A 15,060-nucleotide genomic window follows, 5' to 3' on the forward strand; every position below is an offset into this window, starting at 1 on the left:
AAGGTGGGGGAGTCACTTGCAGCACCATAGACTAACCTGGAAACTCAGACCCTTGGGCCAGGGATCATCTTCCCCCTACACACCAGGCCCGTGTCCTGGAGTCTTCAAATTGGGAATGACCTCACATCCGGCCCCAGCCCAGCCACACAAGGGGACCCGCCTCCCACCCTCACATCTGGGCAGACTCGGAGTAACCATCTTAGTTCTGTGCACAGGATGAGCCTCAGCAAACAGCCTTGGGAACCCTTGCATACTTGAACCTCCTGGGGCCAGCAGGGTTTCGGTGAGAGGCCCAGGGCAGAGGGGCTTGCGTAGGGCCAGGCGGGACCCAGGGTTGAGGCCAGGGCAGGAGCACGACGTCTATCGCACTGCCAGGCCTGGAGGAGCAGGCAAGGAGGAAGTGGGAGCACAGGTACTTGGCCAGCACGTCCGAGTCAGAGCCCTCCACTGTGCCCATCACTTGCCCTGAGTCAGCCTTGATCGCCCAGCAGCCTCCCGGGGACATTCCCAGGGCCAACGCCTGGGCTCCTGTCTCCATTCTGCCAGCTTGGCTCCCCTGCCCCCCCCCCCAATATCCAGTGGGGCCCCCCAAGGCCAAGGGTTGCAGAGGAGGGCAAGCAGGGAGGGGTTGGGACTCTGACACAACTGGAGGGAAACTCAAGACCTCCTGGGGTTAGGCATGCTTGACAACATTCAAATTGGGAACATAGCCCTGTCTGAGATGGCTTTCCAACCGCCAACCTGGCCCTGTGCCAACCTTGCCCCCACTCCTCCCCAGTCCAGGCCGTTGTGGAGTTCCAGCCGCCTATGTCATCCTCCCCACACCACTCCATTCAGGGGGAACAGGGGACTGAAGGAGCCCACCCCCATCCTCCCAGGCGCTTGCTTGCCCCCATCAGGGAGCAAGGAGCTCCCCCACCAGGTGGGGACACTACCTCTGGAACTGCTGGCTGGAGCTGCCCTGGTTGCTGTGGCTTTCCCATGGTCCTTGCCTCACCTGGAAAATGGGACCGTCTTGTTTCTGCCCTGCCACATCCTGTGCTGAGCCAGAGTCACACCATGAATTCCCAGCTGGGGGCACCACCTAGCCAGTGGACCCTCCCCACAGTCCCATTGCACAGGGTAAACTCCTACAGGAGGGTACAAAACCCTCCTGCCCACACCAGTTGGATCCATATTCATTCAAGTCCTTACTCAATATGCAAGACACAGCTTATCTTGAGAGTCACGTGAGGCGCAGAAGGGACTGGACTACAGGAATTCACGGGGCAGAGACGAACATTCAGCCAATTGAAGGGGTCACTCGTTTGTCCCCTAGTCCCCAGTGTGGGCCCCAATGATTCTCTTCCCTGACATTTCCATTCTGGGGTCCAGCGCCCTTCCTGACCAGACCTCCCCACGTGTGGCCAGGCCACATCTGTTCCACACCAGCCATGCCCCATGCCCAGGGACCGAAGGCTCCATTTCTACAGCTGGCCCTCAGGGCCAAAGTGCCAAAGCCCTCAGAGGTCAGCCCTAGAGCGCAGTGGGCATCCCCCCACACCTCAGTGTGGGTACCTCAGGCCTGGGGTAGCTGTGTCCTCAAGCCAGGGGTGGTCAGGCAGGGCCTGGCTCAGCTTCAGCCCCAGAGCCAGTTCCCCAGACCAGGAGGTAAAGGCAGGTCCCCAGCCTTCCCCTACAGCAGATTCTGTTAGTGAAGGGAGCTGCTCCAATGGTCCTGTGTCATCTGTCATGTGCCTTTGTCCAGGTCTCCAGTGTAGCCATTGCCCAGAGACATCATATGCTGGGGACCCTCCAGTTCAGTGATGACAGGAAGCAGGCATATGGGAGGGCTGCTCACAAACTGCCTCCTCTGTGGCGTGGCCATGCTCATGGTTGGCCCACGTCATCTCCTCCAGGACCTCCTAGGGGACACTCTGCTGCCACACATCTGCCAGGAGGCCTGTGCCCTGGCACCAGGAGCCTTAAGTGGGGGACTGAAGGAGCCCACCTTCCTTCAAAACCACTTCCTGGTTTTGGCCTTGCTGTGCTTTCACCAGCCCTGTGCCCTCCTGAGCCTTGAGAGGTTGGAGACCCCTGTGCAAGGGGCTGCAACTGGGCCCGAGGGAGCTCTGAGGGTGGGGGCACAGGTCTGCTGGCACCTTGGTGGGCACAGGGATGCCCTTGACAGGCCCCATCTTCTACCTCTGGGCCTTGGTTTCCCTGCCCAGCCCCAGGCCAGGCTTTGAAGGCTGTGGACACCCGCCCTTCCTTCCGTCCAGGCCCAGGCTCCTCAGGCCAGGCAGTGGGGCCAGCTGGGCTCTCCTGCTCCAGAATTCCGTTCTCAGACTCCCCACCCCCTTCCCACCCCACTGGCTCTTTGTTCCTGTCCAGGATGCACCTGGGTGGCCTCTGGCCTGATTGTTTGCTGTGGGCCCAGCTGGGCCACATCAGGGAGAAAGAAGTGCCAGACCCAGGACAAAGCACCAGTGGGGCCACATCCTTGGGAACCAATCAGGCCACCCTAAGGTACTCACCTACTTCTCCTCCAAAGGGGAGGGGCACTGTACACTTCCTGGGGCTCTGGAATTGAGGAAGTGGGGGAACCTCACAGGGCTCCAGTTTATGCTCAAACTAAGGCAGGCCTGAGAAGGCAAAATCATGCCTGAGGAAGCTCCCCAGCCACTCAGCCTCAGGAGCAACCCCATCCTCTATCCCAGCCCCCCTGGAAGATGCTTCAGCCCATGTTTGCCTCTGTGGATCAAACAGCAACCCCACTAGCAAACCTGTGCTTCTGAACTGATCTGGGTGCATCTGTGGAGATGTGGAAACTGAGGCCCAGACGGGCGTGGGGCCTCGTCCTGGCCTATACGGTGGGCAGGGACAGCCCTGTGCATGTTAGGGCTTGACATTTACTATCCTAAGAATGGCCCTAAGCCGACAGCCCAGAACATCAAACGGCCCACCTTTCCCCAGTCTCCCTGCATTACCTCCACCCAAGCCCCACTCTACCCACTTTACAGAGAGCGGGTGTCTGGTAGCAGGGTCCAGCAGGGGGTCCCTCTTGGAGTCACCATATTGCAGCGGTGAGAACAGCCCCAACCTGAAACAAGTGCTGGTGGCAGACCTGGAGGAGGGTGGGTGTGACGGCCCGGGGTGTCCTGACCCCTGCTTGGAGCAACCTGCTTCCTACTCGATGGGTGCTGGTGATATGCCCATCCCGTGCTCTTCCCCAGCCCTTCCGGTTCTGCCATCTAGGACTGCAGACCCCTCCACAGAACTCAGGCTCACCCTCGATGCTGGAGACATCCTCCAGGAGCTCCTGGACTCTTTTCTGCTCAGGGCCTGGCACGGGTTGGGTGGCACGGATAACAGGCTGTGCCCCATCACTCTCCACCCCTGACCCATTCTTACGGGGACATCCAGCTCTGGGCCTGCTCCCCCAGGTGCTCAGCAGGCAGGGCTCTGCCCAGGAAGCGTGGAGGCCTGTCCTCCTGAACCCCACCCTGCCTCCTGCACAGCTGGGCCCCAGCAAAGTCCTGACCCGCTGGGATTGGAGTTCGGGCCAGAGCTTTCCCAGCAACCTGGGGCCAACTGGAATCCACCCTTCACCCACCTGACTCAGAACGTGGTGCTTCAAGCACAAGACCCCTGTCTGTCCCTGTTCTCCACTGGAGAGACAAGGTCAAACAGAACCCAGGCCAACCCAAGGCTATGGAAGTGCGGCCTTGAGAAGATGGCAGCAGAGAGCTGGCCACTGTGTGCACCAACATACGCCCAGGACCACAGCCACGAGAGGCCATGGCTGAAGGGATGTGGGATCCTTTCTGGATTCTCCCCTCCCTGAGGAACCTGTTTTCCTGCTTCCATTCATCAAAACTGCAGCCCCCAAAAGGCCCTAGAATCTTCCCTAAGTCAAAGTGGACACAATTCCCTTCCCACAGGTGCTGCCCTGGGACAGGAAAAGCAAGTGCCAGTTGAAGGAAGCAAAGCCCTTGGGCTGGCACCTCTGGGAGCCAGGTGTCCTGTCGCCCGAGGCCCAGCTGGGCAGAGGAATTCCTCTAACGGGCCCCTCAGGTTCTGGGCTCAGGAAGTCACACTACAAAAGGACCCCCTCACGGTGTGCTCCTGAGACAGCTGGCTCACCAGGCAGGAGAAAGGCACCCACACAACTGAGGAGCAGCAGCTAAGACAGTCAGGGCTGCCCCCACTGCCCAGGGGAGGTCACCCCTTCTGCTGCTTCGATCTGTGTCCACTGCACACAGGGACATGCCCATCTCAGCGGCCTCTCGCTGAGCACAGCAGAACGACCTCCATATACTACAGCAAATGACATGAGCTCAATGTCTGAGTGACAGCCCCAGGCCCCATGCTGGGGACTAGGGAGGAGCAGGAGCCACACAGGATCCTCACTCAGTCCTTCTCAAGCCCGCTCCTGCAACCCAAGGATTGGAACACTGTGCTCTGGAAGCCAGGCTACAATGGACGCCCACAGCTGTCAGCACCATTGTGGGGGCTGGAGAGCACTCACAGGACACACCTCGCCTCAGATGGTGGGCTCCAGGCGTTCTGGGAGCGAGTCCATTCCTGGATGGACCCCGGACCTCGGGGAGGGGGTTGCAGGCCTGGGAAGGGTGCCCCAGGTCATCCAATGCAAAGTATGAGGTGGCCCCATGGGCTCCTCTGCATGTGACATGTGCAACGTGACAAGATGCAGAGCTGTTCTGGGCTGTGCTCGTGGATTCATAATCGTTCCACACAGATGCATAGGAGAAAAAGGCTTGACTGCTTGACTGGTTGGTTGCCTCTGAGTGGTATAATTATTGGGTTGTGTTTTTTGTGGTTTTTTTTTTTTTTTGGTTTCTCTGTAATTTTATATACTCTGAAAATTATCTCCAAGAAGATAAATTTCTTAAAAAAACAAAAAACCTCAAGGCACTACCCCCTCCCCAGAAGAGCATGTGTCGGGGCTACACTCAGGGAATGCCGGGCCTTCCAACCTCATAGGGCAGCTCGGACAGTACTTTGAAGGTCACAGCACCTGTCACAGAACCTCTGGGCTCACCTGGGCCTCCCCCTATTTCAGGCCCAGGCATCGGTCAAGGGTGTAGCTGTGGCTTCAGCCCAGGGTTGGGCCTCTCCCAAGCCCCCGTCAGGTCCTTCCCCAGGAGTGAGGAGAGGGAGGCTGGTTTCAGGTGCCCTCCTTGCTATAGTCAGTCCGGGGAGGTGACCAGGGTCCTGTGCACACGAGGTCAGAAGGGCAGCAGGGAGTCGCGAACTAGTGAAGTCCAAGCCTGGTATGTTTCAGCAATTTTAATACATTCAAGAATATTTAATAGAATAAAAAAGTACTGTCAGCAGAAGCCCGTGGGCGAGAGAAATAGAAATGTAACTGGCCCTCTTGCGCTAAAGCTTGTGCCTGAAGGGAAACAAGGCAAAATGACTTCCTAGAGGCTTCACATCAATTGCCACTGGACTAAAAGCACCTCAGAGTATCACTTTTAGGTATATGTGACCAACTACAATCATCCCATAAAGCCAAGTGTTATAAGGATCCTATTAGAAAAAGGCAAAAAGTCACGCTTTTGAAATCTCACCTGTGGACCCATGTGAAGACATGGGCAGCCTGGCTAGGCACCCCTGCATGGCCTGTTGTCAGGGAGGCAGAGGAGGGGCCCCAGACAGGCTGGGCCTTGGCCAAGCCCCGCAGCCACCCTCTGGCCTGTCACCGACACCAGGGCACGATGCTGGGTAATGCCAGTCATGGGACACAGCCACCAACAGTGGTTGCCTTCCTCCAAGACACCAGCCCCCCCACAGCACGAGCCGCTAGGGCCAGCTCACTTGGCTAGAAAGGAACTAAAGTGTGAACTGTAGACCCAAGAAAGTCTTCTCCTTCAAAGGACAAAACAGCCCCCCCAACATAATAAATAAACAAAAACATGGCTGCAGATCAGACACACTGGGTCCAGACAGGTGCACAGGCCTCTGTGAGGGCAAACGGGAGCAAAATGGGGGCTCAAAGAACCAAGTGGAGAGACATTAAAGACAGTGACTCTCAGATTAACAGTCCGCCAGCTGACAGCATAGGGCACCTGTCAACAGAGCAACAGAAATAAGAACAGAACCCAGGCAGTGAGGACGGGACAGGCGTCTACCAGGGTCTTCCTGTGTGCTTGGGGGCTGGGCTCTGCTCGCCAGCCTCTCCTTCCTTAGCTGCAATCGGGCATTTCACAAAAAGCCTCCAGTCCAGGCAGCAGGTGGAACTGCCAGGTTGGGACATCTGGGCAGGGTACATGGGCATTTATTGGCCACTTGGTGACCTTGGGCCAGCAGGCTGCACACACATGCACAGCCCGTTCAGAATCACCACATTCTTTTCTAGGCTATAGACAAGTCAACTCCTAGTCTAGAACATCACGCTTGAATGCAGAACCCTCAGCCCACACGAGAGCCAGCGGCCTTCTTCGAGTCCCCTCCTTGCATCCCGTGGCTGGGGCAGCGATCCTGCCTCCACTAGTAGCAGCTCTTCCTCATGCTACTTTGCAGGTGACAAACGTAGTTGTATTCTGGAAGCAACAGGTCTTGACACTGTTCAAACCAAGAGCCCCTGTGTCAGGTGCACATGAGTCATGGGCTCCCTGTTCCCAAGAAGGGCCGAGTCCCAGTCTGACAGTCACCTTGACAGAACACCTCGTAATAAGGCTTTGGTTCAAATTGTGCAGAGGGGTTGTAGTGTGGCTGTTGTTGCTTGGAACGTCGAGAGAGCAGCACGGCAGGGGACCAACCAACTCCGTCACTGGGCTGTGGTGGCCTCCGAGAGCCTCTATACGGTGGCTGTCCTTGCAAGGAGCATTAAGGCACTTCCTTAAATTCTTGCCGAGGAGGATTACATCCAAGTGACTCAGAGTAACTCCAAATTCTCCTGTCTGGGCTCCCTCAAGTTGCTTAGCTTCTTCTCCAGCTCCTTCCAACTCCATTCCTGGCTTGCACCACGCTAACGCCCAGATTTTGTGTTCTAGCTCTATGCTTACTAAAACAATTTAACTTTGGTACTAACAAAACAGAAGCTATTTTCCAATCTTGTTCATGAGAAAAACAATTAAACAAACAAACAAACCTAAAATCTGAGCTGGATTTCCAAGCCCCTTCAAGGCTGGACAGGTTGGCAGAGCAGCAGCAAGAGGGTCCCAATTACCGAGGCCCTGACGACAGAGGCCCAGCTGCGTGAATTGTTCAATGGCAGAACGGGGACCCGAGTCTTCATCACCTGTTAACTCAAGCTGCAAACACCTACATTGTGTTGGCTATGACAGCCTTGTCACATGGAGAGCGTGGCTGTCCCACTGCTGTAGTGACACACTCCTTGAAACCAAGCCCATGTAAAGGGTCGAGGCCCACTGGCCTGGTGCTGCGAAGCAGGAACCTGTCAGGCACCAAGTTCCCCACGTGTTTCACATGGTGACGGTACCTGCACTGGCGAGGAGTGAACAGTGCTGTGGGTAAAGCTTTCACTAACCCCTGCGAGCTGCCCACATCATTTAATCCCCCTTCCCAAGTTTAGCTGTGTGTGCATGAGCCTTTTTTTAATACCCCACAACACTAACAGTTCAGTGTTATCGTCAGAAGGAAAAATCCAGCAGCAAATCAGCATGTGCGATGTGTATTGCACTCATGCTGACCTCTGAGTGGACAGGTCATGTGGGAGGAGCCTGGTCTGAGCCGGGGCCACACAGGTCCCAGTTCTCGTGACTTGGAGGCCCTGGGCTGAAGGCTCACACGCTTAGGGGCAGCCTAGGGAGTTGCTGAAAGCTTTACGGGGCGCGTAGCTAATGGCGTTGGTGTCGCTTGGTAACTGTGGAGGGTCCTCCAGATGTGCTCAGGTTTCGAAGTACTTGTAGATTGCCGTCACGTACAGCATAACGTTTTGCCAATCGGGCCGTTCAGTTCGCACCATTTCATTAATGTCCTGCCAGAGAAGGAAGAGGCCTGCTTAGAATTCTCCATCACCTCCTGGCCAGCAACACGGGGCTGGGTGGGGTGTCGAAAGACTTTTGTTCTAAGCCTGACCAAGACGTCCGCTCCATCTCCACCGAGGGCCCCGCGCCTCCTCCCTGGGTGTCAGCACTGTCCCCGAGCTGCCCGCCCTGCTCAAGTCCCACACCAGGGTCGCTCCCTGGCTCCCTAAGGCTCGGATGGTTTCATCTTCTCCTGGGACCTCTTCCCCTGCCTGCCTCTCTTCTTAAACCCTCCCCATGGTCACTTCTGAGAGCCCTTCTCACCCTAGTCACTCTCTTGGGAGAGCCTGTGTGTCAGAGCTCTCAGAATTCAACATTCTAACGCCTTTCATCATGGTGATCATCTGAAATCAAAGGTACTGTTCTCTAACTGCATTCTGCAAAATATCAGTGATCTCTGAGGTGTTCACTGATGGAGGAGAACAAACGTAAGAGACCCGGATGCTGTCACGCAACCTCCCAGAGACCTGCTGCTGCTGAACATCTGTGACTTCCCGAGGAGCTGTCTGAAGAGCACTACTCTGAGGTTTCCTGGGCGAGGGACACAGAATGTGCCCCCAGAGCCAGCAGGATGGAGAGGACCGCCCACTTGATACAGAAAAAAGATACTGTTTGTTCAATAAGAATCTCTACTAAAAGTTTTGTAGGGTGGGGAAACTGTCCACTTTTTATATATTGGAACTTTACATGTGACCTAAAATATCCAGATAATGGAAAGTATTTCAATAACTCTAACTTTTCTTTTCCTATATACAACTGAATAGAAGCCACCCTAAAAAATGTATTTCTATGAATTCAGAAGATATATTTATGGATCTCTACATGAACACTCTTGTAGTATAAATACGAATGTAAATACTTCTTCAAAACTATTCAGTTGTTACAAGTCAGGGTGATGGGGACCCTTGAGGTGGGGAGGCGGTACTGGGGGGCCCGAAGGGAGATCCTGGGGCCCCTGACCTGGCCCCATGAGTACTTTACTCTGTGGAAATGACCGAGCTGTGCACTGATGATCCTATAAATACCTCAGTACATAGTTTATTTAATGACAGTGCCCCCGGTGTGAAAGGGCTAGCTTTGCATTTGGATGCAGTATTTTCTCCCACCAAGTTTGAACTGGTGACAAGGCAAAAGCCTGACAGAAGCATGTCTGTCATGAGCTGCTGCAGGCGCTGAGCAGAGGCTTAAATAAGACCCTGAAACACGCGGGTTTTCTAAAACTCGTTTCTCGCACCATGAATAGCAGTTTCCCATAACCCTTGTGAAGTGCAGAAGCCACCTGTTCAACCTCTAAAGCCACCCTCCGAGACTCGTCTTACACTCTCCCTCTAGTCTGACAAATTCAGACATACAGCTGTGGTCAAGACCACCCCACCCAACTTGGTGCACTTCCCTGGGATGCTTCCGTGAGGCATAAAGCACCCATGGGGCAGGGGTGAAAACCTATCTGCACTCTCACCTAACAGGGCGCTTGCTCGGCTGGCGCAGGGCCCACAGTGTCTCCTTGCTATCAGGCCACCACACCACCCGAGGACCTCCCTTAATAAGAAGCCAGCGCTTCCTAACAAAAAGTAGGGCTTGCCAATGACTCCTCAGGGGAGAGGTGGGACTTACCAGTGTGGATTTGATGCCGACACTCTCAGCCGCCTGGAAGGCCAGGGTGAAGTTCCTTCGCTGTAAAAGAAACGGTGTGACTGGAGTGGACAAGTAAGGCCAGGAGAAAGGCGACCTGGACTACACAAGCTGCTGGGGAAAGACGATGCCCACCTCTGCTTGGTACTAAAGTAAGCCACATGAGCCCTCTGAACTCCCGCCCGACTCCAAGGGCCTGGCCACGTGCCCGCCGCCCCCATGCAGGGCCTTGCCCGCTCTGCATGTAACCAGCTGTGGAACGATCCCTAAACACTTGTTCCTTCTTCACTACAGAAAAGGGTCACTTCTGATATATTAGCCCTGAAGCATCTGAACACAGACACCAAAAGCTAATAAGAAACACCCGTCAAGTGAGTTTCTCCCCTGTTGGGACCTTCAAGCGTTGTCTGAGGGGTGGGAGGCGGCTGACGTGGGGGTGCAGAGGGGACCAAAGGAGGGCTTGGGCCTAGGTCCCCTCCGAATGCCCCAGGCAGGGGCCCTGTGCCCAAGCAGCTCCCTGAACGGGACCATGGCCTGGACTGCACAGCTGGCTCTTAGCCTGTCCTGGGCCCAGAGGGGGCAGGAAGCTGGCCTGGTGTGGTTGGCGTTGCCAGTCGGACCGCTCATGCCTTGGGCAGCTCTCCTTGGCCAATTCTTGGTGACGTCCTAGATCTTAAATGTTGTCACGGCTCTCACTGGGCATGCCATTACTTGGGGAATTCTGGACTGGGCAAACATTCTACACAAGGTGGGCCAGGGACTTGGTAGGCTGGCCCAGCACCAATAACTCACATCCAAAATAAGACCAAGCCAGAACAGGGCCAACGTGAGCCAGCAATGTGGTGTGTGAAGTGCCAATAGCTCAGCCCCGTCCATGGACGGCTCTGCCTCTACATCTCACGCCCGCCTGCCCTCTGTGAGCGGCCAGGAGCCAGGCCGTTTCGCAGCCCGCCTTACCGTATCTTGGCTGTTCAGTTCCTGATACGGAATGTGTGCTGGAAGGTAGGTATGCAGGAGAGCACAGAAGGCCAGCCCATCGTTCCAGCTGCTGCTAAAGTTTGTAATGTCAATATTCTGAAGGAAAAGAAGAAAAACACATAAGCAACACACACTGTGATCTTCTCAGGAGAATGCTGAGGAGGGTGCAGGAGACCTGAGATGCCAGGGCCTCCAAATCCTGGGCAGGGCAAGCCTCAGGACAGCAGCAAGCACAGTGTATGGGGGCCACGGCCCAAGACCCAGCTGGTGTCAGTGACTGGCCCTTTCACCCATTCCTGTGCTCATCCCACCCACCATCTGCAGGTCGCCGCCACCACCAGTGGCAAAAACTGGAGCCACCCTACCCTCTCCTGGAAGAACCGCGGGCACAAGGAGCAGGTCCCACCCTTGGCAGCCTCTTGGGACACTGGGGAGGAGTTAGGATTCAGCCTGACCTCCCTTAGGAGGAGCTCTAAGCAAAGATTTACAAAGATTATCTGTGTATTCTGAAGACACCAACAGCTGCCATCCTGCATTAGGAGACGTTAGGAGCGGATTAATGCTGGGGCTACGTGTGCTTCTCCAAGAAACACCTCAACTTTTAAGAGTCACTTTACTCCATATTCAAATTATTTGCAACTACAAAAGTAACAATCATTCACAATATTTTGTTATATGATAATGCAATTCAGCTGGGAGGTAGACTTTACCCTTATTTGCAAGAATTCTTCTGAAGATAAAACTCCACAATTAAATTTTGGAAATTCACACATTTTATGTAAATGCTACAAACTGAAAAAGCGAGCACTTACCAAACACCTCGTTTTATGTTTCACTATTGATTTCATCCTGTCTTCAACTGTATCAAGAGTTAGCTTCCGAGGTGACTGAGAAAGCCCACATTTTACTAGATGGCAAAGCACCAGCTCCTGGGTACCAGTTCTTATTCCTCGCAGGATCACAGCATACTAATGCCATTTGTATTTGTACAGTTTTACAAAGTTTGCCATCCCTGACCCCCTTTACAGACAGTTAGGTCCTGACACCAAGTAGGGGGCCTGCGGCTCATGGGCGAGGGGCAGGAGGGGAGGATGGGCGATAGGCCCTTCGATGGAGAGTTTGCATAAGTTTTGTCATCAAAATGATTGGCCCCTGACTGCAGTCACCCAGAATGCTGCCCTTTGGGGTCTTTGACTCAAATGCAAGCCTTCTGAAGGGTAGCAGCTCTATGGGCAATTATTCCAGAGGTCATTTCCCCTCAGTAACCTGATTATCTGCTGCTGCCAGCTCGCAGATCTGGCCCGGAGGCATTGCTCATAATTGCTGTGTGGAAAGCTACCAGCTTACAGCACGAAGGAATGCAAACCTCTCAAGAGCCCCAGGGAAAGGTGGCAGTAAGTGTGTGGTGAGGGTGCCGCCTAACAGTGCACCTGCCAGCCGTCCAGTGACACCACACAATGGGGCCCAGGCAGATCCCCCCTGCCTCAGTGCTGCAGTGCTCACACTTCCTGGCCATAAAGACACAGCCCTGGTACATTCCCCACAGGCTCGGGCTGTCCTCTAAGGGGCCTCTGCCCTGGCTGACAATAACACTCACTGCTTCCTACGAAGGTGCAACAACAGGCCTTGACAGTTACTAGTGATAACTGCAGCAGCACACTTGCCTCTTTGATCTCTTCTGAATCTCAGGAAGTAGCCAGCCAGGGCGTCAGCTCCGTCTGGGAGGGGACCAGGGCCAGGGAACGGAAGTGACCTGTCCAAGGTGCTGGGCTTGCAGCAAGGAGGACAAGGATGGGGACCCTTGTCCCAAGATCCTGTAGGTGGTAGTTACTTGACTCTCAGAATCACCCAGAAGCATTTTTAAACAAGGAGGTCGGGACTAAGAAAGGCCCTGGTCACATACCCAGGCTGGGTGACTGTTCAAACTCAGGTCTAAGTCCCAAGCCCGTCACGCTCTCCTAGTCCTCGTGACTAAGGGCCCTAATGAAAGAGCCAAGGAGATTGTAGGGCAAGAAGCTTCTTAATGGTGTGGCCCATCTCTGTGTAAGGCCAATGGCAGTACACGCTGCCGAGGACGCCCAGCCCTTGCCCCAGAGGTCACATTCACTTCTGGAGGAAAACAAATCTCCACTTCCTGCGGCCCCTTCTCCAGCTCCCTGAAAGGCAGGCGTGTCTGGCAGAGTCGCCTACGTGCCTGACCTCACTACGTCTCGCCGCGAAGGCTCCTGCACGAGAGGAAACCGCTGCGCCCCAGCCCCACAGCTGTGGGAACCCCGGCCTTCCCCAGCTTCCTCATGACAAACCCAACCCCAAACCTGGAATCTCTAGTCGGAGCAGAAACTTCATTTACAAAATAAGCCAAAGTGATTTACACAATGAGGAAACGATGGCTCCTGGCTCCAGGGTGGGGGAGTTAACTTTTAAGGACCTGACAACCAAACTTCCAAATCCAAACAACGCAAGCTCACACCCAGGCAGGCTGGCCGGCCAGGGGAACCACAGGGAGCTGGACGGAAGCCAGACGGGGCATCCCACTTGGCAGAGCACAGCGAGGCCAACAAGCATCAAACCCAAGCGAGACATCTGAGCGGCCCCCTCGCCCCTCTGCCCCTAAACTAGTCCAGAGAGACCGTAGAGGATGAGCCAGGCCTTGAAATTGGGGTTCTTGAAAGGAAGTGAGGAAAAGCCTTCAATCTAAGAGAGCAGGCCTGCACCCTCTGCTCTTCATCTCACTATTTGTTTTTAATGTTTAGGGCTGAAAAATCAAACTACTGTGAAATTACGCAGACTGAACATAGAAAACTGTACTAACAACAGTGCTGGTTCTCTAAGGCTGAAAAGCACGGTGAGGGTGGCAAAGTTCCCCTGGCTTCCTCTCTAGAGCTCTTAATTTCATAGCTTTCACAGCCCATTAATATAATGACAGGATTAATAGGAATAAATATACGAAAGGTATAAAATTGTATTAAATCACCAGAGAGACGGCTGTTCTCCCGGGAGCCGGCTCTGTCCCCACTCAGTGAAGACCACTCATCCCCAAGCTGTGACCAGTGCCCAGCGAGACCCCTGCTCGCACTCCTGTCCTCCAGGCACCGCCCTGAACACATGGAGCTGCCTCCTACCAGCCGCAAGCAAACCAGGACCACACTGGGCTCCGGGCTCCGGGGCAGCAAGATGATGGGTGGAAGATCCCAGGGACCTCACGAGGTTTCCTTGGTGATGGAAACCAGAGCGGCGGACGTGTTCATAGGCTGTCACTAGAACTGGCCTCTCACCATCTCCCGTCTTCACTCCTCTGCTCTCTGCCTGGATTCCAGAAGGGCCTGAGTAAAGTCTGGGGCTACTCTTTCCCTCGCTGCCTTCTGAGGAGGGCGGGAACAGGCACAGGTAGTTCAATCTGCCTGTTGCTTCCTGGTCTCTGTAACTTGTGATCACTTTATCTGCCCATGAGGGCCAGGTTAGCAGTGCTGACCCTTACTTTTCTTGGCAATTAAGTAAAAAAATTGAAGCTTTTGTCTTGGATAAAAACAACTAAACACCAGTGTGAAGCCTTAGGGTGGGGACTGAGCCAGGCCTGACACTTACTGGACGCCAGTGCCCGGTTCCCCTGTGAGCAGCTTCTCCTATAAAGTGGACATATAAACCACGTAAGATGAGTCTTTAACACACTTTGAAACTATGAGGTGGTTTTGTTTATTTGTAGTAGAGCAGATAGATATTTTGTAGCAGGTGGCATCAATCCCATCCAAGATACTGAGAGGCAACAGAAGAGGCTGCTCTTCCCAGTTATAAGAGCTCCTGCTCCTGGCCAGTTATAATTCTGCTGACTCCTGCCATACGCAGGTAACTGGTAAACCTTCGCCACCCAACAAGGCCTTCACATAAAAACATGGAACAATCCACACGGTATTTGGTGTGTGGCATGCATCCTTCTCTCTGAGTAAGGTCTGGATGAGAAACTCAAATAAGCCACCTCAAAATCCCAACTCCCCAGTATTCATTCAAAACACACCGGTAGGAAACTCGCTCTATAATCACTTGTTTCGATGCCATTCGAATGTCACAAGGCACAGTGTGCCTTTCTGCTATGAGTGGCGGGGCCTTGCAGTGTGGCTCCATCTTCCAGAGGCCTACAAAGAAAACAGTGTGACATGCCTACAGCTGTGTTCCTCCACTGGTGGTAAAAGAGACTTTCCCCTGGAGAGAAGGAGCAGGCGCTGAAGCCCCCAGGGTAAGTAACACCCTCGATGTGCAGCTGAGCCTGCAGTGGAAGAACTGGGAATGTACTGCTTGGTGGAAGGTTCGCTCGGCCATTTAATGAGTCCTCACCTGGAACCAGACCCCAGATCAGGCCTCAGCTATCTTAGAGGGGCTGTCTTATAGGACAGAGCCTGACCGCGGAGCGCGTGGACCTGGGCTCGGGGCAGACTTCAAGGTAAGTGTGGTCGAATTG

At 54.4% G+C, this 15,060-nt stretch overlaps 1 protein-coding gene across 5 annotated transcripts in view; it reads right to left on the minus strand.

The window, feature by feature from the left end:
* Positions 1-5,277: 5,277 nt before the first annotated feature.
* SPECC1L (sperm antigen with calponin homology and coiled-coil domains 1 like) overlaps positions 5,278-15,060 on the minus strand; it is a 128,580-nt gene continuing 118,797 nt past the window's right edge. For all 5 annotated transcript variants that reach the window (XM_074321714.2, XM_074321716.2, XM_074321713.2 and 2 more), the window contains 3 exons: positions 10,587-10,703; positions 9,612-9,671; positions 5,278-7,948 (listed from right to left, as the gene is read on the minus strand). In XM_074321714.2, the coding sequence (XP_074177815.2) occupies positions 7,859-7,948; positions 9,612-9,671; positions 10,587-10,703 (267 nt within the window). In that variant the 3' untranslated portion in view covers positions 5,278-7,858. The remainder of the gene's footprint in view (positions 7,949-9,611; positions 9,672-10,586; positions 10,704-15,060) is intronic.

This window comes from Rhinolophus sinicus, chromosome 9 (genome assembly GCF_057876585.1).
Source record: "Rhinolophus sinicus isolate RSI-liver-muscle chromosome 9, RSI-T2T, whole genome shotgun sequence".
Taxonomy (NCBI): domain Eukaryota; kingdom Metazoa; phylum Chordata; class Mammalia; order Chiroptera; family Rhinolophidae; genus Rhinolophus; species Rhinolophus sinicus.